The sequence below is a fragment of the Panicum virgatum genome, chromosome 1N (genome assembly GCF_016808335.1).
Source record: "Panicum virgatum strain AP13 chromosome 1N, P.virgatum_v5, whole genome shotgun sequence".
NCBI lineage: Eukaryota > Viridiplantae > Streptophyta > Magnoliopsida > Poales > Poaceae > Panicum > Panicum virgatum.
In genome coordinates this window covers 55,245,320-55,269,134 of record NC_053145.1, presented here as the reverse complement: position 1 = coordinate 55,269,134, position 23,815 = coordinate 55,245,320, and the positions used below count along the sequence as shown (strand labels likewise).

General features: G+C 44.6%; 2 protein-coding genes across 2 annotated transcripts; both read right to left on the bottom strand.

Annotated features, from left to right (window-relative positions):
• Positions 1–279: 279 nt before the first annotated feature.
• LOC120656778 (DNA-directed RNA polymerase III subunit RPC10-like) lies at positions 280–2,725 on the bottom strand. The gene is made up of 4 exons (XM_039934959.1): positions 2,474–2,725; positions 2,149–2,301; positions 1,943–2,030; positions 280–706 (listed from the first exon to the last, which is right to left on the bottom strand). Exons 2-4 carry the CDS (start codon positions 2,251–2,253, stop codon positions 576–578), a joined length of 324 nt encoding a protein of 107 aa, XP_039790893.1. The 5' UTR covers positions 2,254–2,301; positions 2,474–2,725; the 3' UTR covers positions 280–575.
• Positions 2,726–3,252: 527 nt separating this feature from the next.
• Positions 3,253–7,500, bottom strand: LOC120656777 (probable N6-adenosine-methyltransferase MT-A70-like). The gene is made up of 7 exons (XM_039934958.1): positions 6,343–7,500; positions 5,867–5,965; positions 5,273–5,356; positions 4,827–5,176; positions 4,056–4,272; positions 3,822–3,901; positions 3,253–3,728 (listed from the first exon to the last, which is right to left on the bottom strand). Exons 1-7 carry the CDS (start codon positions 7,435–7,437, stop codon positions 3,536–3,538), a joined length of 2,118 nt encoding a protein of 705 aa, XP_039790892.1. The 5' UTR covers positions 7,438–7,500; the 3' UTR covers positions 3,253–3,535.
• Positions 7,501–23,815: the final 16,315 nt, after the last annotated feature.

Sequence of the window (23,815 nt, the reverse complement as noted above, 5' to 3'; positions counted from 1 at the left end):
TCCAGACCTCCAGTACCTCTTCGCAGTGTTCCACCGCGTGCTACACAAGAAGCGTGTCACGCTTCTTATCGTTGTTAGTTGCCACATCTCTCTTGTCAGGTTCAGCCGTTCAGGTTTTCCCTCAGGATCCAAGTCCCAGCAGCAACAGCAAGAGAACGAGCCAAATTCACTCGGGAGTCTGGACTCTGGAACCAGTTTCTCCGGTGCATAAAACATGCCAGTTACATACAAGTGACTCTATACACCACATAAAAACCGGACAAAGCCTTTAAGAGTGAGTGAGTCTGTGAAAATGTTTGCTAAATTAACTCAGGAACACTTTATTCCTTTGAAAATGCCATTCACGCTACCAAATGTAGCCAGCATGAAGCACATACATTCCAAAACACTTCACTCCTACTAGTAGTGTCTTCTGCAGCCAAAATGCGGCACCATAATAACATTTCACCGAAGTTTGTACTGAAGGACAAGGTGGTTACAAGAAGAATTACATGTGCAACAGGGCATATCACCACTCAAAACTGAAGCAGAACAAGCATGTAGTGAAAGCAAAGTGGAAAATGCTAGTTGCTAGATCAGTCATCTCTCCATTCAAGCTGGCATTCTTCTCTGCAACACCTATAGAATGTTGTCATTGGCTCATCGGCTGATCGAATCTGCATCTGCTTGAAGTATGCTTCTCCATGGTTGCATCTTGGGCATGAAGCTGCAAGTTCAGCGAATGCACTTAGTATACTGTGGTTTCACACATTATGTATTCAGACATGAAGTTCTAGATCACGTCAATAGCAGATAAAAGTAGCTGCCCCACTATATTCAAGAAGAAAATGGTCTCACCCACATGGTTACATTGTATCAAAAATTATGCTATCATATGATTATTCCAGAAACATGCCTCCAATGTCGCAACTTGGGTATGCAGCTGGCAATCAAGTTCCATGAATGAGCCTAGTGTGCTATGTCCGCCATGTTTCTTACTCAGTTCCGTTAGCTGTTTTTATTAGAAAAGGTCCTCTTTATGGTAACAGTCACAGCCGAATTATCAATATTGCATCAAATTACTATCTTCCTGCTTTCTAAGTTATTATACTTTTCGTCCCCCAAGAGCTTATAAGTACAAGCCCTATTAGGTCCCTGCACTATAGTTTTCAACAAACAAGCACCCCAAAACTAATGCTGTTTCTGTCAGCTTGAAGTGGCAAGTAGGACTGCTCTTAAGCTAGTAAAACGCACATCCATGAAGATTTGCAAGAGGTCAGTATAATAGTTTCCAAAAAAAAAAGTGTCAAACATCTAACTGATTCCTCAATCTGATTGAATGATGCTCCTTGATAATTCAAGAGTGAAGATTTTGAACATGAAATTGGAGGTTTCAGGTTTCTTTTGTGTGGTTTGTATTTAGCAGATATAATAGCTAACCTGATTTAAGTTTCAAAGATAAAAGGGGGCAGATTGAAGATAGCAAGATAATATGCTTCTTGTGTTAGATTATTTGTTCGTGACACCACTTTGACCTTGTCATTTCGTGTTTTATAAGTGGTTCAATAAAAAAAATGTCACCTCATTTGCTTTGTTTACTAAACCACGAACTTAAATAACAGACAAGCTACACTGAAATTTTGTTGATTTGCTCAAATAATAACATAACCCACCCACCAATTAGAGAACCAAATAGAAAAGAAAACTCGGTCCTGCTACTGTACTACAATACTGGCTGTTCTGATTAATCTTTTTTTTTACTTTCGAATTTCGAGGCTCAAACTTCTTCGAGGTCAAGGATTAAGATGACAACAACTCAATAGCGATGCCCAATGGCTAATAATGAAAACATCATCAGCAAATAGCAAAGCTATCGCCTGAGACAAGAACCGAATCATAGCTCGTAAGAGCGCACAGAGTATATAGTAGCTCCAGAGAACAAAGAAAAGGGCAGAGATCTCACTTGCGGTCTTGGGCGCCAACTTCATCGCGTCGGCTTTGCTGAAGATGGGCTCTACCTCCTTCTTTACCACCTTCGCCTTCTTCACGATCTGCGGCACCGCCAAGGGAAACGGAACCACATCAAACACGGATCGATGTGAGGCATCAGAGCGACAGAGAGCGGGTACAGAAAAAGCGGCGGCGAGGAAGAGGAATAGGGCGAGGGACCTTGTTCTGCATCGGGCAGACGTAGGGGCAGACGAGGCGCAGGCGGTGGTCTCCTGTGCCCGGATCTATCTGCAGCAGCAGCCCACACGCCGGGCAGAACTCCATCGCCGCGCTTCGCCGCCGCGCTCCAGACGTCCTTGTGCCCCGCCCCGCCTAATAGAAAGAAATAGGCGTTTCCGCCATAATGAGAATCTGCTTTCGCACTTTTGCCATCCCTCAAACTGGATTTGCAAATATGACAGCTCAAATGCTATTCTTGAGACTTTAAAATTGATTTAATTCATAACAAATAGAAAAGAACCTATCCTTCCTATTCTACCCCTACCTCTCTCCACGCCGTTGCAGCAGGAGCTCCTCCCCAGGAGTGCTGCACGCGGGGAGGGGGGCACGGCCTGGCCGGAGCTGCGCAGTGAGGGGTGCCGCGGCCTTGGGGCGGAGCTGCGCAGGAGGGGCGCCGCGGCCTGGGTGGGGAGGAGCGCTGCAACGCGCCTGGAGGAGCTGGAGGCGGCGCTCGGTCCTGACTCCTGAGAGGCCCCTGGCGCCCGATCCGTTTTCTGCGGGAGGAACGGGAGAGGAGGACGATCCATTTTTGCCATCCGTTTTGATGAGCAGGGATGGAGGGGTAGAATAGGAAGGATAGATTTTTTTTTCTATTTCTTAAGAATTAAATCAGGTCTAAAGTCTCAATAATGGCAACTGAGTTGGCTACCTCTGTTTGACGATGGCAAATTTGCTAAACTAATTTGCGAGGCAAAAGTGCGAAACCAGATTTTCATTATAGCGAAAACACTAATTTCTCCCTAATAGACGGGGATATCGAGAGAGACCGACACAAAAACCCTGGTCTTTGGGCTTGGCAAGGGGGGATTTCGATTGATGACGTTGTGGGCCGTCAATAACTGGGTGTCAAAAGGATGGGCCGTGGCCTAGTCGACCGACCATGGCTGTGGCGGACGAATAATAGATTCAGCTGTACCGGCCCAAGATCAGTCAGAGTGAACCTGCACCACATGTCCACATTGACCAATTTTCCAACAAGGGTTAAAATTACTGCCCACATTTCCTTTCAAATTTGGGCATACCCATGCACAGATGCACTTGGAATTTGGAAAACAAAACGGGAGCTGATAACAAGCCCTTGATTACATTGGTTGCAATAAAACTGTGGCTGTCACGGTGCTTCTCCTTCATCCGATACCTCTCGACACATGACAATACTCCAGCCTCTTCTTTTGTGCAACAAAATACAACCGACCTGCCTAATTCCTCTTTTTTGTGCAACAAAATACAACCGAGCTGCCTAATTTTACAACAGACGTAACGCTAACAGTGACAAGGCTATACGCTCATGAGTACAGCCAGGCACTTGGATGTAAGGTTGCCCGCATCAGGCAGGCCTCTCACCGACATCTGGTGCAGCAGCCTTCTGCGAACTAGTTTGCTCAACATCCATCGGCCCGCTCGTCCTGGGAGGTGATGGCGGCTGGACCTCCACATCAGGGTAAGCAGCCTTGTACCTTGCTCTCAACCCTTCATCCACAAGCCTTACTCCATTTAACTGGTTACCCAGAGAAAGCCATCTGAGTAACAGAACAAGGTAAGTGGGAAGCAAACAGTAGCATCTCTGCAACCGAAAAACTTGCTGAAGAAGAGAGGCAGTGAATAGGGCGCACCCAGCTTGTGTATTATGCATTCTTGCAAACAGTTCCAGCTTCCTTGTCCTAGGGCTTATCCGCTCTAGCATGGCGTACATCTGAACAACAAAACAGATTTGAAGAATCAGTCCTATTCTTGAAATGATAGGTTTCAGAAGATACCAAACAATGCTTCTGCAAGTAGCATTAAGCGAAACTAGGCATTATTTGTTCCTAAACAGCTTGTATGAACAATAGAAATGGGTGCATTACCTCATCAGGTTTTCTGCTAGTCTCACGGACTTCGGCAACAATAACATCAGTATCTATATTCCTGTTCACTAAAGGGTTTCCTTTTATTCCAACAAGACAATGTTCTTTGCTGTGGTTCAACCAATGGCCAGTGCGTCCAGTTCGGATGATACGTTGAAGTTGATTGGTCTTCACCCAGATAATTTCTTCAACACGCTTGTAACCCCAGAGCTCCAGACTGAGTATTGAAACAGGGTATAGTGAATAGGTGAAGATTCAAAATGTAGAGAGTAACATTCAGGGACTTGAAAAAGAACATCCGGAAGAGCAATTAAATTTATTGCACCTTACAGTGCAGACCAAGAGTAAAGGTATATTTCTAAAAAAATTTGTGACAAATCTTGTTAGTATGGCATATATCATCTACTCCCTCTGTCCCAAAATAAGTGTAGTTTTAGGAGTTGGGCACGGGAATTAAGGAGGGGTAAAAAAGTAGAGAGTGCACATGAAACGAGGAGAGGTAGAGAAGGAGAGAGATAGAGATAGAGTTATTATATTGGAAAGCGAGAACTACACTTATTTTGGGACAAATTTTGAATCCTAAAACTACACTTATTTTGGGACGGAGGGAGTACTAAGTTATGAGCATACGATTTTAAGAAGCATGGAATCAAAACTCTTCAACAGTCATCGTATTATTGGAGCAGAACACATTGTTACAATATAGATACAGAACAATTCATCTGTTTTCAACACCACTGAAAAAAAAAACATGAGATTTGAAAAACTTACCATTCACGCCCAAGTTCCATAGCACGACCAGTCACCCATAAGAAAATCAAACCATCAGTTTGCAAAGCTGGAACATTAAGTGTCCTCATTTCATCATCAGCCATTGTGCCATATGGCAGCTCCATATGAATATCCCAGGGGGGGTCAGCCATAATTACTCCAAACTGTCCTAAGATGTCCATCCTGAAGTTCCGGATGTCACAGTTTATCCATTGAGATTCTCCTAGCTCTATTTCTGAACAATATTCAGCTCTCTGGGGCTTTATTTGTCTAGGTGGTGCAAGGGCACCAGCCATCATTGGAGGTACATCTGGTGTTTGATCAAGCTCGTAATGGACATACTTGCAAGTCTACAGATTGTACGATATATGCAAGATATAAACATCCAAAAAAACACATGTCAGACAGTACATCAAAAGAAAGAAACTGTATGTATCTTTGGTCACCTTTGTGTGACGGCAAGTGTCCAGGAAAGAGCAATCTCCTAGGTTTGTATCAGTATGTGGAGCAATAATACGCCGAAAGTGGACCTGCTCACAGTGAATCATATGCATAGTGGTTACCACTGATACCTAGAAAAACCATGTAGAAGAGAGATCCAAGCATTCAAGGAAATCATCCAAATATTATAAATCAACAAAATTCTGTGGTGTGATATTAATAAACTAAAGCATTTCTTCAACAGAGTATTATTTTTCACGTTATAGGCGTATGTTAGTTGTCTTAAAACTAATTTAACTTAAGTTGACCATAAATATCAGTAGTTACTAGTTACCTTTCCAAATCATTTGCAAATGAAAACACAGAAATCATTTCTCACCTGTTCAGCCTCATTTTAAAAACTTGAAGGAAGCACTTACGGATGAATTTTCATATTATGATAATTAACTAGAAAATTTTAGCTTGTCAGGAAAATGTTTTGGCTAAAAGATTAATGTAAATGGTCAAATTGAAATTTCTACAGAAGTGATGACATAAACTGTGATATTGTGCTCTCAGAGAGGGGGGGGGGGGGGGGGGGGGGGGGTTGGGAAACTGACCTTATCACAGGCCACAAAGGAACCTGTTTGGCGTCGGCAATCTTCCTTAGTTAAATTGGTGCAGTATTCCTTTAACTGGGAGCCACCCTTTGTTTTAAACTGAAGAATGGAACCAGTGGTAAGGAAAAGAGGTGACAATTAAATAGTGAAACGTATACCAAAAACCTGAATATTAGGGTATTTTAATGTATTAGGCTCAGAGGCTACAATTTTCACAGAGGTAGCAACACATAGATGATGATTATGGAAGCACTGGATGCAATAATAATAATAGTATTTTGACTTTCCCACTAACCCAGTTCAGAAACAAGATATGTTTGTGGTGAATCCTTTGGTTCAACAGTGTCCACTTCAACAACTCAGTTAACCATCCTATGCTAATCTCTCAACACCAAAAATTTCTAAGCAGGCCAGAATATGGACGTAAAATAGTAACAAACAAGGAACAGTGATCAAAGGGTGAAGAAAGAACAAACCTTTGCCGCGACAGCTGTCTCCTTTGCCGTGGGCCGGTGAATGAGATCCAGCAGCTCCTCTCCAGTCTTCGTATTCTGCTTCTCTCTATATGTCTTCTTGTTCAGCAGCAGCTCAAGATCCTTAAGGTCCTCCTCCTCTGTCCTCTGCTTCAGCTGAGTAGCGCTCGGCCCCGGGCCACCCATTGGGATAACTGCCCCTGGCGCCATGAATGGCCGCTGCAGTGGCATCAACCCTGGCGGCATCCTCGGCATTGCCATGCCCCTGGGGCGTGGGAACATCGGTTGCATTGGGTGACCCCACATTTCCTGCTGCTGCAGCGGCGGAGGCCTTGGTATGATGGCGCTGTTAGCATCAGTCTCGGTCGGGGGCGCCTGTGGAGTTGGCGGAGGGTGGACTTGGGACACGGAGGCGGATTCAGGTAGCTCTTTGAGGAGTTTGCTCCGGTCAATGGCCCAGACCATTGTCATCTGCTTTCCTCCAATGAAGGCCTCCTCGATCTGCAAGGCACCGCTGTCTTCCGCGATGCGACGGAGCGCGAGGGCAACCGCAGCAGGCGCGGAACCTCCAAGCTCCGTGGCGAGGTCGGCAAGAGCCGCCCGCTCGGCCTCGCTGGCGGACGACGTCTCCGCCTGCAGGCGGCGCGCGAGCGCGGCGGCGTCGATCTCGGAGAAGGGGACGAGCTCGAGGAGGCACACGGCAACCATGGTGCGCACGGCGTCGATGCCGCCAACGGCGCCCGAGCCCCCCGCGGCGGCAGAGGCCGGGGAGGAGCCCGGCGAGGTCTTGCGGCGGGTGGAGCGGGCCGGGTCGGGGAGGGCGCGGCGGTGGTGGGGCTTGAGGTTGTGGCTCTGCGCGTGGGCGCTGGCGTTGGGGTAGAGCGTGGGGACGAAGGGGCGGCCGTTGAAGGCGGCGATGAGGCGGAGGGATTGGTCGAGGGAGGGCACCAGGTCCGGGACGAGGTGCTGCAGGGAGCCGATGAGGTCGAGCTGCGCCTCCCGGCGGGCCGCGATGGACTCCTCCAGAGTCCGGCACTGCTCGCGCATGGTAGCGAGGTCGTCGCCGCCGCCGGGGGCGGCGCCGGTCTGCGCCTCCATGGTCGGTGCCGACGAGATCGGCGGCGAGGGTTTTGGACCGAGCTAGTGTTGCGGCTCCACGGCGGCGGCGTTGCCAAGGCGACAAGTTCGCGGCGAGATGGGCTTAATGCGGCCCAGATTGGTATGGAGGCAACAGTGTGGCTGGCTAGCGGCCCACGCCAGCGCGCCTGCAGGCCTGAAGAAGCCTGCGGGTGCGGCGACCACGGTCCACGGCTCCGCCTCTGACAGCGGATCAGAAAGGGCCGGGCAGCATGCATGTAGTCATGTACTCATGTGCGGATCGATAGCAAGCGTGTGAACACAACAAGCAGCTAATGTTGGAGACATTCGGATAATATGTAGAGTTTCTCTGGTGGAAAAATGTCAGGAAGATGAAAGCCTGGTGTTCCTTGAATTATTCCAAAACCAGATCAAGCAAAACTAAATACTCCCTCCGTATCCTTTTATTTGACGTTTCAGACAAGAATCTGTATAGAAAATGAACTATTGTTTGATGTCCTAACGTCAAATAAAACAATATGGAGGGAGTATTAATACATAATCTTTGTTCGAGTTAGTGTGATAGCTCTACTACGACGATATCACGGTTTGATGAATTCGTAATAGGAACAAGTACGGCGGCAGCTTGCCGACGTCCAATACTCCGGCGAACCGGCCAAATGTCTAGCCTATTACTAGTTTCATGTCTTTCTCGATCGAGATTACAGAGTATATAGATAGATCACGAAGACGAGAGACGTGTGGCGGTAGCAAACAACACCCAGTCAGTTACGCCATTCTGGGCCGAAGACCTTGGTGCTGGGCCTCTTGAGTCGCCGCGGCCTGTTAGCGGCCTGGTTAGAGTTCTCATCAGAAGTAGGCGCCCTGACAGTTAGTAAAGACCAAAAAGTCATCGCTATTTCTTCGAGCCATTTCAGCTGAGAATGCCTTATTACACGCATCTTATGCTCTCGCACACGGGAGGGACGAGCAGTCAGAACACTTTTTCTCTTTTTATATAAAGAAAATGCATGAAAAAGCAAGACAACACGTAATTCACTTAGCAAAGTTGATTCTTCTTTCTCGTTAAAAAAATTGATTTTTTATAATGAAAATTGATTAGTTCTGATAAACAATTCCAAAAACATGTTATCCTACTGCATTGCACTTATAAACGGCGTGAAGTATTCCAGTTACCGCTATTAAGGATGCAAGTGGGTACCTAATGGTATTTTTTGGTCAGCTAATTAATTACGATGGCATGCTACTCTAGTTTATTTCTCCTTTTAAATTATTTACACATAATGTTATTCTAGTTTATTTTGTCAATTTTTCGGGTCGACTCAATGATCCAAAAATTATCTAACTTGCATTTCCAACTCCTATATGCTTGCAGACGCAAACTCTAATGACACACACACTCGAAGAAATCTCTATTATACACGCAAAAAGAAAAAAGAATCTGTCGAGAATATATGTAGATCTCGCTCGAGTATGGGCCGGATGTAGCGAAAATGGCCTCTCATGCCATATTTCAATATAATATTTTGGCGATTGATGACACACACAACACTTGGACTAATGTGATTGTTAAGATGACTATTCTCAGGCTTTTAGGTTCAAGTGATGACAAAGAGAAGAGAGGCGTAGCAAGGCCCGAAGGGCCACCGGTTCCGCTCTTCGGTCCAAGGGACAAGAATTTTGCTATCATCGGTCCAAGGGACAAGAATTGAGGCATTTTGCTATCATCGGTTAAACCGACGTAGGGCAAAATGAACTCACCGGTGCAAATCACAGAGAACGTCTGCGGGCTAGGGTTTTACACCGGATGAACCGACGCTACAGAAGTTGTATACGTCGGTGTATTGGCAGATGAAGACCGAGGAAAATACCTACACCGGTTGAACCGACGATGCATCGGTTCAGTTGTCCAGAGAGGTGGTTTTTGGAGGAACGTGAAGAAGTTACACTCACCGGTTAAACCGACGCTAATATTACATACACCGGTTGATTACATCGGTTAAACCGGCGATACACCGGTTGATTGATAACGGCTAGTTTTTCAATTAGCAGTTTACATACACCGGTTGAACCGATGATGGCTTTTGGGGTACGTCGGATTAACCGGCGTTACGCAGTTTTCTGGCAGCTTTTCTCCAACGGCTATATTTGCTTATGCTGCCTATATATACCCCCAAGGCCAGGTCATTTGAGCGTTGCTGGAGTTCAAGGAAGTATACAAGAGCTAAAGATAATCTCCAACTACCATAGAGCTTCATTGTACATCATATAGGCTTAAGCACACTTGTGAGAGTGCTTAGTGCTTGTTTAGGCTTAGTTCTTGAGAGAACTAGCTTGAGAGAAAGCCTTGCTGCGGCAAGCACCTTGTGTACTCGTCGTGTGACCCTCCGACTTGGTGTGGAGTGGCAACGACACTTTGTGCGGGGAAGAAGGCCCCTACTTGGTGTTAAAGCTCCAAGATAGTGAAGACGGTGCCGTGGTGACGCTTCGAGATAGACGGTGGCGGTGACCTCGTCTTTGTGACTTGGCGTCACTTAGCCTTTGCTTGTCGGGAGCCTTGGAGGCGTGGCAAGACGGTGATCAAGCGAAGAGACTCGGCATCACACTTGTTCGTGCTGGACAAGTGGCCGTGGACGTAGGGAGGGACTTTGGTGTCCTAACCGAACCACGTTAAATCGTGTGTCTTGGTGTCTTCACGGGAGTTTGCATATCCTCTCCCTTACCGCTTTACTTACCGCATTACGTTTCCTCATTTACTCTTTCTTGCTTACATTTTCTTTTCTAGTTAGTTTGATTAGGATTGGCTATAGGTTGCAAGTCTTTTGGGGTAAGTGGAGGGTAGCATAGATAAACCTTAGTCATAACTAGCATGTGTAGGACGTGTTAGATTTATCTTATGCAATTAGATTGAGCCATAGGTTAAAAAGCGATTAGCGACCCTATTCACCCCCTCCCCCTCTAGGGTCGGACACCCCGGTGATCCTTTCACCGGGGTATAATGATTAACTAGTTGAATACCCCGCGCATTGCTGCGGGATTTGTGGACAAAAATGTTGAAGTTGAGTGTATTGAAAAGATGGAGATATGAAGTTGTAGTCAATTTTAGCATTGGAGATATATGACATTGTTATATATAAGATATGCTTAAATACTAAAATTGAAGTACATATAAAAAAATTCAAGTTGACGAAACTGATAAAAAGAGGAATCGTAATTGGTATGGAAGATCGCTTTAATTTTATTCTAGGAGAAAATGGAAAAAGTCTGCATCATTTTGTGAAGTGATTCGACTTTGTATCGACTCTTTGGCTAAGCGAAATTTATGCAAATATTTTTTAAAAATGAAATGTGAGGAATGCAGTTGTGTGTGAAATGTTGATAATTAGAAATATAGTTGTACAAATATAGTTGTATCAAACAGTAAAATATTAAGGAGGAACCAAACATAGTATCAATATCAGAACATAATGAATGATTGTGTAACATTGAAGAGAAGAGACCTAGAACAATCCTTCATGGTGCTCTTCCTGCATGCCACAGTGATGCAAGACAAAATTTAAGAGTAGCAAAACAGCTGGGGAAGGCAAGGAGCTACCAGAACCGAATGGAATAATGGAGTCGAGAGTGTGTGTAACGCTACGATGGCTTCAACTAAGCAAAATATATAGAGCGTTGGGTTCTACAGATCATGAGAAGTGGAAGGGGTGGTGGTGGTAGTGTATTGTTAGATAGAGAGACTTAAGGAAATGACAGCTTGGATGATCAAGTTATAAACATGAGAGAAATGAAGAGACATAGTAAGGTGGATGAAGGAGTGCTTCTTCCATTGTTGGTGGCTCAATGGGGATTGAGAGAAATATAAATTAACATTTTCTAGTGGGATGCATCAATTTTAGAAGACAGAAATACAATAGGAGACTAATTGTTTTTCTTTTTGTTAACGTTTCCTAGTGGGATGCATCAATTTTAGAAGACAGAAATACCATAGGAGACTAATTGTTTTTCTTTTTGAAACAAATGTGGATTTATTTATTAATATTAGATAGACTAATATTTAATTGATAAATGAAAATAATGTTCATGAGACAATAATAAAAGAAAATAAAGGGAGGGGATTTAACATATGTATGTTGCATAGAGTAATATTTAATTGATAAATAAAAAATTTGGCTGTTGGGCTTCTTCTTTATTTATACTTTTGATGAACCGCAACATATTGAAAAACATGACTGAGAGAAATAGAAATTATGACACTTAGTGGGTTGATGACATAGCAATATGACACTTAGTGGATTGATGACGTGGCATCATGAGAATTGAGAGAAATACAATTATGACACTTAGTGGGTTGCATCTATATAGAATATATAGATTAGCTCAGAGATGAAAAACCATAGTTAACGACTGAGCTCCCTTTCCTTTGGAGATCAATCAATCTAAAGGAAGAAACTAGAAGCCGGGTTCAGTTCGTTCAAAATCAAACCAACCATTCGTCAAGCTCCAGTCTTAGACTGTATCATCAGTAGTATTGAGGAGAACACTTACCAGTCCAGACGATGGGAGTCCAGTAAGTTCACTACGAATGAAGAAGACATGAGTGATATTGGTTCGGCTCATCTCTCCCGTCGGCCGTGGCGATTCACAACAGGAATGGGAGAGCATGAGCCGAAACAACATCATGCCATGTCGTCTTATTCGCTCTCTTGTCGCTGATTCCCGGGCGAAATGAGATGAATCATGCAGGGTCCTATGGCTGGGTACTCCATTCAGGGTCCGCAGGGGCGGAGCCAGTGTGGGTGCAGAGGGGCTGGGCTCCAGCCTCCAGCCCTCCGATCCCTACCCAGAAACTCCATTGGAGCCCCCACAAGCCCTCCATACAATTTGAGGAGGAAGAAAGAGAGAAGGGGAGATGGGAGGAGGAGGAAGAAGAAGAGAGCCTCTCTGGAGCTCAATCATACATCCGCCACTAGGTGTGTACTAGCTCACTGCTCCGTAGCGATCCGTGCACTACCGGATCCTGGGCCTTTGCCGTGTGTTAAAGACACACGACAAAAGGCCCAAAGCACACGACAAAAGGGTTCGCCGTCGGGCGCCCACGGCGAAGACCCGACGGCGACCCTCCCGATGGCAAACACGTTCTTTGTTGTGTGTCCTTTATTGGGCACACGGCACAGAGTTCACCGTGTGTTTTTGATGACACACGGCGAAAAAAAGTAGAGACGGCGCGGCGACGGAGAATAGCGGGGTAACAGCGGGGTGGACGGCTTCGCCGTGAGCCAAATCTGACGCACGGCTAAAAGTTTCAATAATAATAATAAAATCCACCAGCTGCCCCCACCGCCGGCCGCACCCCTGGTACCGCCGCCGGAGAGAGGAAAGGCAGGTGAGCCCCTGCCACCAGAGGAGGAGGAGGCCCCCGCGCCGGATCTGGAGGGGCACCGCGGCGAGGAGGGAGCCATGCGCCGCCGCGCTTTCTCCGCCGCGCTCCCAGCGGCCAGCGCTGCCTCCGCGCGCGTCCCTGCTCCTGCTCCGGTTCCGCAGCCATGCGTCGCCGCGCTCGCCCAGCTCGCCACCGCCGCACTCCCAGCGCAGCGCAGCCTCCGCGCACCCCCTTGCTCGCCGCCGGCCACCGTCGCACTACCCAGCTTGCCACCGGCCGCGGCCGCTGTGCCTCGCCTCGCCCCCTGCTGCCGGAGCTCCTGCTGGCTGTGTCCCACCACTCCTCGCCCCGCCGCCCCTCCTCACCGGTCGATCGATTTGTTCCAGTGAGGGGCGATCGGAGGGGGGAAGAGAGGATGGAGTACTCGTTGCTGCTGCCGGCTTGGTCCAAGGAGAAGAGGGGTGCGGGTGCTAGTGTGGCGTAGGTTCTCGGCTCTGGTCTGCTTGGTGGAGAGAATCAGAGAGGGAGAGAGGCGCCATGCACTGCTGCTGCAGTGGGGGAGAGACGAGAGAGAGGTGGAAGAAACAGAGGCCGGTGGAAGGAAGAGAGATGAGAGAGAGGGGGAGGGATCCGTGTGATCAGATTTGGACCAATGAGAAGCCTCCATTTTGAGGGGTGGATCGCTGACGTGGCACTTGTGTTTTCTCTGCTTGCTTTCAATGAATTTTTGGATGGCTAAACAATTTCAAATGAAAACGTTATAAACTGGAAACTTTTACATCTTTTCGAGATCTACAACTTTCATATATAACTTATTTACATCCAAGATCATTTGAAAGTTTTAAAAAAATAAAATTTGAAATCAAATAGCTTATAATGTTTTTAGAAGTAATAAAAATCTCTAATAAAAAAATTTCAAATACAAAGTTTTATATTTTGTTGAGTTGCACAACTTTAGTACAGAACTTATTTATATCCGAGGTCATTTGAAAGTTTTAAAATTTATGATTTCAAATTAGATAACTTATAATGAAATTTTAAAATATTAAATAATCTCAAATACAAAAGTTCTAAACTGCAAAGTTTAAGATTACATCGAGTTGTACGACATTTGTATAAAACCTTTTTTCATATGAGATTGTATAAAAAAGTTTGTATTCAAAAAATATATTCACTTTCTCTCTCACATACAATCACACATATACTAACTGCATCCTTCTAAACTCTATGATTCTTCTTCGGAGATATTTCCGTTTGTAAGCATCATATGTGATAAAATTCCAAAACTCACTCAATTTTTTACCATAGCCTCCACATATGATATCATCAGTTGTTGACAAATCTCACAATTTTTAGACTTCACTTGCATTGTTTAGAATTTTAAAATCATTCAGACACACGGTCGTGGTCGTGTTTCCTAGTCAAGTTGTTCGAAATTTCTTTGAATTTCATGGGTATGGCCTTAAATTGGGCTAAATAACATGAATATCATTTTTCACTCATTTTGATCTACTATTTGAACCACTTGCAGTTCACATTTGATCTGATTCAAAAAATTGTTTGAAGTGCAATTAATTAGTTAAAAATAGCAAACGAATACAAACATGTTCCAAATTTTAACACGGACTACAACATGTTGCTTGTGGATTGGGAAAAAAAATAAAGGGCAGGGGATAATTTTTTGTTGTCCGCTTTGCCGTGTGCCTTCAAAAGGCACACGGCGAAGGTCTGACTTTGCTGTGTGCCTTTTCATGGCACACGGCAAAGCCTAACGCCGCTGCCCCCTCCTAACGGCCGTCATACACGGAGAAAAAAATTATTGCATTGTCGTGTGCCTAAAAAAACACACGGCGAACTATTACTTCGCCGTGTGTCAAAAAAAAGCACACGGCGAAGCTCGAATTCGCTGTGTGCCACTAAAAAGCACACGGCGAACCATTACTTCGCCGTGTGCCAGAAAAAGCACACGACGAAGTATGGCTTCGCTGTGTGCCCGAAAGAAAACACACGGCGACTTTCAATTTTCCGGTAGTGAGCTGCCTTCCCTAGCTCTCTCACACACACACACCACAAAATGCATGGCAAGCAACCTATGAACCGAACATGGCCCTTTAATAGGGGACAAGGTTCCATGGACAGCCTACATATGAAGCTAAGCTGAGTGCTATATGTATTGCCATCGTTGAAAAAAAAAAGAACCTGGCTGCAGGTCCTACATATTAATTAACACAAGCTATATATAGCTCCTGGATTTGCCCAAGGAACAAGAGAAGCGATGCTCATTGCCATCGATGGGATCCCGCTGGTCTCTGTAACTTACTTTAGCTCATTATCTGCATGTTTGATTTTTTTTAGTCTCTCCATAACGATCGAGTTAAGAATTTGGAACATAAAATAGTCCTAATGCCAGGCTTGCCCCCACAAGGCAAACTGCATAAACTAGGGTCCGTTTTGTTCTTGCTGCTAGAATCTTTGTCCTTCCAGGATTTGTATGTTGCGTTTCAAAAGCTAGCTCAAAAGTTCTAGCTGGCGCGATGCATGCACTGCTTATACCTAGGCCCTCTTTGGGAGGGCTTCAGCTCCGGCTCCAACACCGGCTTCTGCTGGAACCCTCCCAAATGGCATTTTCAGGGATGGCTCCAACCTTGGAGCAGCTTGGAGCCCCTCGAATCCCGCTGACTGGAGCGGATCGGGCGAGGTGGAGCCACGAAATCGTGGCTCCGTCCGGCTCCCGTGGCTCCTTATGCCCTTTTGCCAGCCCTGCCCCCGGATGGGGCTCGCTGGGGCGCGGTTCGCGGGGAGGTGGCCGGCCGACGACGTCGCAGGGGCGCACAGTCCGTGGGGAGACCGTGGCCTCCGGCGGCCATGGGGAGGAGGTGCGGCAGTGGCCGCGAGTAGGGTCCGGCGGCAAGCCAACGGGCGCGGCCTGCAGGGCTGGGACGAGGTGGCCGGCGGCGAGCCTAGCTAGGGGCGCGCTCTGCGGGGCCTGGGAGGATGTGGCCGGCGGCGGCCGCGCGGAGGAGGTGGCCGACGGCGGCCGCGGGGAGGAGGCGCCGGCCGACGGTGCTTTGGGTGAAGGAGGAGGAGGCGCGGGTCGCCGCGATTGGAGGAGGCGATTGGAGGAGGAGGAGAAGGCGCAGGCCACCGCCGGCGAGTGGAGGAGGCGCGGGGGGCCGCCGCTTGAAGGAGGAGGCCAAGTGTGACACCTCTGGTGTCAGTTTAACCAAAGCCAGGCAATTAACTGAATTTCCCACACAAATGAGCTAAGAAAACTTAAATATGGATCCTATGGCTAGTTCTTGCAAACTTGTGTGTAAATGTATGTGTGCATGTGTTTGAGTGCAATGTGTTTGAAAAACAATAATTGGTACCCTTTTAAACTTGACTTGACATGTGTGGTAATAAGACAATAAAATAAACCTTTCATAATGAGCTATAAACTTTTATTGCAAATCAAATTCAAACTGGAAAATCATCACATGAAATGATTAATGGAACCATTCTTTGATTTGTGAAGAGCTACTAATTCAAACAAATTAAATCAACAAGAGTTCAATTTCTAGTAATAAGGAAGTTAAAAATAACTTTCAAACCAATGCACTTATGCATAGGAAAATGAATAGGCATATTCACCATGTCATGATAAACAAAAACCTAGTTGAAGCCTAGGAGTAAAAGTGCCAAAATTCACATGAAATGATAAGTACCTCATGGCAGTTTTTTGGAAATAATTAAATAACTCTCAAACCATTGCTCTAATGAAAAAGTGCATAACACGAAAGTTGTAGATCTCGAAAAACTGAGCAAAAGTGGTATTCAACACTTTTTCATTTGAGGCCAAGATGAGGGAGAAAAATGGAAATTACAGAACTGATTTTGGAACTTCGGATTATTTACGACACTGCCCCTGGCCGGTTCTTCAACCTCCGTCTCCCTGAACCTCGCCTACGACGGCGCCGTACGCCGGCGAAGCCACCTGGCCGCCCCACGCGTCGCGCCTCCGCCCAAAACCGCTCCCGCGCCCCTGGTTTGCGTGGCACCGCTCCCTGCTGGCGACCCCCGAGCTCGACACGCGCCTGCGCAAGCTCGTCACGGCAGGCCGCCGGTCACCTCTGGCCGCCCCTCCCCGGGCAGCTAGCCCCCAGTTCGCCCAGCCCGGACTCGCCCTCCCCCTCCCCCTGGGCCTATAAAAGGCAGAACTCGAGTTCCTTCCGCGCGCCCGAGCCCTGTCCGCCCAGTACAGCGCCTCCATGGCCGGCCTCCGCCGGAGCTCCGTGGACAACCCTATCCACCATCCCTCGGCTCCAATCGAGACCCAGAATGGATTCCTCTCAGCACGCTGATGCTCCCAAGCCTAAACGCCCCTTCCCTACCTCACCCGAGCTCGCCGGAGCCGAGCTTCCATGGCCGCCGCCCCTGTACATCGCCGGCGACCCACCTCCCGGCCGCCCCCGACCCATCCAAGACCACCATAAGGTGCGCCTCGGTCTCCTCTCTCTTTTCCCCCACAAACCCCTCGCCGCCGGCCAACCCATCGCCGGGAAACGCCGCGACCGTACCCTCCCCTGTTCTGTACTTCCGCCAGGGACTTCCCCTGAGAAGAAACAGAAACCCAGGGGCCTAAGTGAAAAACGTACATGAACACTAGAATCAAAAACAGCAAACTTCAAAAATGCCTAGAAAATCGTATAAAAATCAGAAAAATTCAAACTAAAATGTTTTGGAATCCTTAGAACAAGAACTACAACTTTTGTTACAGTCACATGTTCATATTTTGCTCACATTTTAATCTATGAAAAAGATTAAAGTAAATGGCACTTAAATGTTCTAGGAGTTTGGTTCAGCAACTATGCTTGATTTTTGGATATGTTGAACTTAGTACTGTTAGAAGAACCTGGTAAAAATATGGGCTCTTTTTGAAGTTGTTTGCTTGCTCAAACGATCAAGATTCCTAAATCTACTAGTATTGCTCATATATTAATTCTGGTAGAAATGTTAGTGATATATGTATGAAACTTTTTCTGTGTATGAATGTTACTAAATCATTACTGTTGTGCAAGTTTGAGAAATTATTGAACTAATTAACTATATATTTGAGTTAATGCTTGATAAGTAGGCTTTATTTGTGGTATATAGTTCCTTTGCTTAGAAAAATCTAGGTTTATTTCTGAAACCTTGTGTTAGTCATATAAACATGCCTACAAATTTTGAGCACCATTTACTGAATATTATTACAGTTATAATCCATGCTTGAGATATCATGTTTAGTTTTTCTATTTTTGTTCTAGAAGAAATCTGTCATTTTTGGCCTTCATATTTGGACATGTTACTAGATATAATGAGAACTAGCTATGGTAAAAGTTTCATATGCAGTACTGGTTAAATTCACCTTGAGAAATTTATGCTAAATCATGTTAAGTTAAATGCATAACTAATTTATCTGGTGGTTATAAAGCTCGATAATTTTTATGGAGTATGTTTAGCTCATGAGTAGACTCTGGTAAAAATTTGAGAACCATATCCCTAGTATAACTCTCTGTAGAATTAATCTTAGTTAATGGTTTGCTAAATTTGTTCATTTTGTCACCTCTGCTGTATAAGTAAATAAAATCTGAAAAAAATTACAGTACTGAGTAGATGCTTTGTAGATTCTACCGTAAAATTTGTAGCACCATAACCCATGTAAAACTTTCTGTGCAAAAAGGTGAAGCCACTAGAGTAATCTACTTACATGCTTTGTTATGGATAATTGCTTTATGGTTAGATGCTGAATTTTATACCATAGATGTTAGAGTATCTGATGTGTGTTACTTTAGTTTTTCATCACTAGCTCATGAGTAAATTGGTTGCTATGAAATAGTGAAAGCATGCTATGTTTGAATGATAAAAATGAAAACCAAACAACACAGCTCTTTTATGAAGTAAAGTGAATTTAAGAACTACTCTATAAACGATTGCCCAGAAAATAAAGTTAACTAAGACCACCACAACAAACACGTGCTATATTTGACTACAACTTTATAGTGATGGAAAGAAATATGTTTATATCATGTTGTAACAATATCATTTCTGCATGCATATAGAAACGGTAAATCTACTCGACGGTGATTACGAGTTGGTGCCCGCGAATACTACCACTCCGGAGAGTGTCTCTCTTATTTTACTGACTTGAATCAAGACCCGAACCAATGTTCGGAAGAGCCCAAGGCTACCTTTGAACAGTGCCCAAGAAGGCAAGCCCCGGTGCATAATCCCATTATTTTACGCATTATATTCATCTTACTATTTGTATATGTTGTAATAATTTTATTGCGCATTTACGTCTTCTAGGAGTTGATCGAAAACTTTAGATGCATGATTCCTAGGTACCTATGCTTGTTATCCGGATCTTTTTCTCGACTAGTTGCCCCGCTAACTAGGTACGGTAAAAGTCGAGAGGTTTCCTGCCTTTCGCGAGATTATAGGAGTTGACTGACTTTAATTCCTGCTGAAATATAAGGACAACGGGCGGGGTTGTGTAGTTGTGATACCCCGCTGGTGTAGTCAAAAATGGCTAAGGTCGCGGGGTGTGGCTCATTTCGTTAAGCGTTTGAAAGTACTAGCCACATGCCGAGAAATATGGTAATCGGTAAGCTGAAGTACCTGATTGGACCGGCGAGTGGAACGACCATTCACCCTCTTGGTAGAAGTAGGTTTTATTTTTGTCCGGACGTACGGGTGCAGAGACGTCGGGCTCTGTAGTCGGGGAGGGTGACCCGGATCCACGGACTGGAAAGAAAGGGGAAATGTTGTGTGGGTGACTTGGTTCCCATACGTGTGGTCTAGGTTCCCCTGGCCAGGTTGAAATTCGATTCGGAATCGTCCGCCTCTCACGGCATGAGACTGCTTAATGATTTCGGTCACACAGAGTAACAAGTGGAACATGATGATGATAATACTGTTGGTTGATTAAATGGTTGCTCTACCATGGTTGAGTAGAGTTAGATGCAAACTTAGAATAGTTAACCCAACTGGAAGATGGCTAAATAAAATCTGAAAATAAGGATCAATATTTAGCGGCATTTTGGCAAAACAAACCCCACCAACCAAAAAGCCTTGCATGTCTAGTTATCGGACTATGTTATATCTGGTGACGGGTCAGTCTTGCTGAGTATTAGTATACTCAGCCTTGCTTGTGGCACTGTTTTTCAGGTACTAACTTCGAGGATCTGTTTGCAAGTTTTACTTGGCCTTGTACTCTGCCTCCGGGTTGGTCTGTTGAGTGGGATGGTCCTTCAGCCGGTGCTGACCACCCTCCCGCTGAGTGACGCTTTCGTACGGGCTTTATCGACGCGTCACGTTATCTCGCTAGTTATCTTTTACTGCTTCCGCTGAACAATGAGACGTGAATAATTTTAGTAGATGGAACTCTGTAGTACTTTGCTACTCCGAACATGGTTTGTAATAAATTTTCCTTTCCGCTGCAATCACTCTGAGATGTATGAAATGTTCTGTGTTGTAATCTCTGGGCTCACCTTCGTGTGAGTGTTGTCTGCTGATCCTGGAATAGCGTGGCTTTTATCGAGGCTTCACTCGAGGAACTACCGGTGAGTGCCAATTTGGGTCAGAGTTGCTTAGCAACAAAGATCAGTGCACCCGGGCCCAGTAGTTTTGGGTGGTTCCGCCACAGCTGGCATCAGAGCTCGCAGACAGCCTACCAGAGATGGCAACCTTGGTTTCAAAAACAACAATTTAAAACTTGACTTCAAAACTACTAAAGTTTTTGAAAGAGTTTAGGATCTCCATGGACAAGTCTAGGACGTAAAGCCCTAGGGGATCTTATGGGTATAATCAGGTGGCTTATTTTGTATGGCTAACTTCCAGCACATTACTTTTCAGTATTTAAATTCCGCAATTTAAATTATGCAACTACATCGTCGCCGCGGAGGTATGCTTACTCAGTCAGCTGAGGGAGTCTGACCTTCCCGTCGGTGATGCGAGCCGAACGCTGGAGCTCAAGCAGTGGCCTACTTGAGCTGCTGCCCATATACCAACTTCAGTTGATTATATGGGGAGTAATGGTTCGAAAGTGGAATTCAATTCCCCGTCAAAGATGGTACACAGTCAATACGTTATTTCGATGACGTATGCTTAACGTTGTCCATACGGCGGTAATTGTATGGATGCCGGTTCTATAGTGATCGGTAATGTATGGGAACACTTTCGTGAGTGCTGGCACGAAAGGTTCATTTTATATACTGTCAATTTTCTGCAGGTACGCTAACCCGAAATCGAATTTTAGGCTATCTAGTTATATCGAGTAGCTATATAGTGAGAGACGTATTATGCATGCCACCGAAACTAACCACGTAAGTCCAAGGTTACTTGGCAATTCTTTTCCTTGGTGAGGACGAATAGGCTCTGCATTCATTGTCAAATCTTCAGCAAAGAAACCTTTGGAAGAAATTGTAATCGAAAAGGTCACAAATCCATCATTAAGGATCATCTAGGTAATCTGTAAAAAAAAAATCTGGAATTCTGTATTCCTCGAATTTTGAAAATATGAAGATTAACTCAAAATAAGTTTGGTCTGTAAGATGAAATATAGCTACATAAAATTAAAATCTTCTGTAAAAACTTGAGAATTTTTGAAGCTTCCTACCTTAGTGTTTTCAAATTTATAGTAACCTTCTGCAAATCTGTCAAGTTGGAACAGTCTGTCTAAACTGATTTTTTCGACAATCTTAAGATGCTTATCTGAAAAATCGTACAACATAAAAGTTGTAGGTAACTTGATTAGGAACTCACTGTAAAATTTTGGATGATCTTTGTTTAGTTGTTTGGTAGATATGGTCAAATTTCACCCTCTCGGGACAATCTGTTTTCTGGTTTGACATCACTTCAAAACCTTGAGCATATCACCTTGTTAGGATCTGAACTGGCCTTAGTGTTGACTAGATGAAATGTTCCTAACTACCTTGGGCATCTTCTGTAAAAGTTTGAGAATTTTTAACCAAGTAGATTGTCCTTGGTGAAGAAAACACTAGCTCTCTATTTGCTGAATTTCTTGGACATCCAGTGAGGAAAACTTTTAAGGAAAAGACCATCATAAGGTTTTAATTAGACCTAGCCTTGACTAGAAAAGTTGTGCACAATTACTAAATACATGTCCTAAAAAAAAAACCCCCTAAATTTCGAGTTACGAAACTCTAAACTTGCTTCCGGTACAATTGAAATCTCATTGTCCAATTTGTATCCTACGGGATATTGCTGAAATTTTCACCCTTGTATATGACTCTTCTTGGATATGAGTTGAATAACCAAGTGGTCACAAATTTCATGATCTAGGTTCTCACAAATTTTCAACTTCGTGGGACTAGTATACTCCAAGCTATAGACAAAACACTATCGCCCGGCCTACTGAAAAACAGTCCGAATAGAGAAGCAAAGACTGAATATTTCAACCATCTTAACCATTGTTTTAGCCTTGGGGTTGAATACCAAAGTTGCTCCAAACATCATAAGCTACATGCCTACAAAATTTCAACTTCATTAGATGTATATAGTAGAAGTTATGGCCTAAATATAGAGACTCTGTTCAGAAAACCAGAGGTGTAGTAATGGACAATTTCAACCATCTTACTCTTAGAATTAGCCTCTGAGTTGACTACCAAATCTGTAGCACATGAAATTATCTAACCCCTGTCAAAATTTCATGGCATTTTGATGAACAGAACGCGAGTTATGAGTTTTCTCGTAACCTGCAGCTTCTTGCACATTCGGTTAACCATGCCTTTCGAGTTCTACTCATGTGCCCATCTATCCTTTGAATCATACCAATGTTAGGGACCATATTGCTGGTGATAACCCTTCCATATTTTTGAAGCACATTGTCCATCAACCTTTGGATGCTATTTATCAATAGCTCAACAAAAACAAGAATGACACAAGGGATGACTGAAATTACTTGGACGAGTTGAAGGAATTCTCATTGCCCTTCTTGCTCAAATGGGTCTTTTGAAAAAAAAAAAAATAGGTGCACAAAAATGCTAGAATATCATGCATAATCATGACTGCAACATTCATGCAATACTTGTAGCAAAAGTACTACTGATGCATTGTTATTACATTCCCACGATTTAAATCACATATGCATCTGGGAAGGAATTGTGAATATTATCTGGCTCTTCATCTTCCTTTCTTGCCACGATCATTAATTGGGTTGCTATGTTTTTACCTTGTCGTGGTGTTCGTCACTAACCTAAGGTGCCGCGACGGAACCTAGGGCCTCGTGTGTGCTACCGCAACACGATTGTGCCACTAGGTGCGTGCTGGTATCTTGGTTTGTGATAGCGACTCCGTGGCAATCTATTTTGTCGCAACTTGAATAATGTGTTGATTGGTTTGAAGTTCTATTTTGGTTCAATAAAAATTAAGAGTACTTGCCTAGAAGCTAACCTACATTACAACCTAGCACCCCATGCCCACATGCATGATCATCCTACCAAATAGATATACCCCATCATGCATGAAAACCATGTGCATCAGAAGTTATACACTAGGAAAACACCCATCATTAAATAGAATCATGACAAATGCATCATGCCATGTGCATCATGTCATCAATGCATAGATCATTTTATCTGTGCAGTGCATTCCCCAGACATATATTACCTAGGTGCGTTGCCTCATTACAACCAAACACCTGCACCTAACTTATCAATGTGTATCATCAATCTCATGACATATTGGCATCTCCACCATACATCATGACATTGAACTAGTGTGCATTTTTCTCAAAACATGTACCAACTCCATTAAATCATCTTGAGCAAGAAAGTCTTGAGAAAAGTTTGTTTCTACCGAAGAATAAGATCTCCATACTAGAAAGCTGTCAGATGTAAGCGGACCAGCAGGTATGGAAGGAAAACCCAAATCTTAGACCTGGCCAACTACCTCAAAATGAGTTAAGCCTGTGGAACAAAATGTAGTAAAACATATCTCCTTACTGCTATAAAA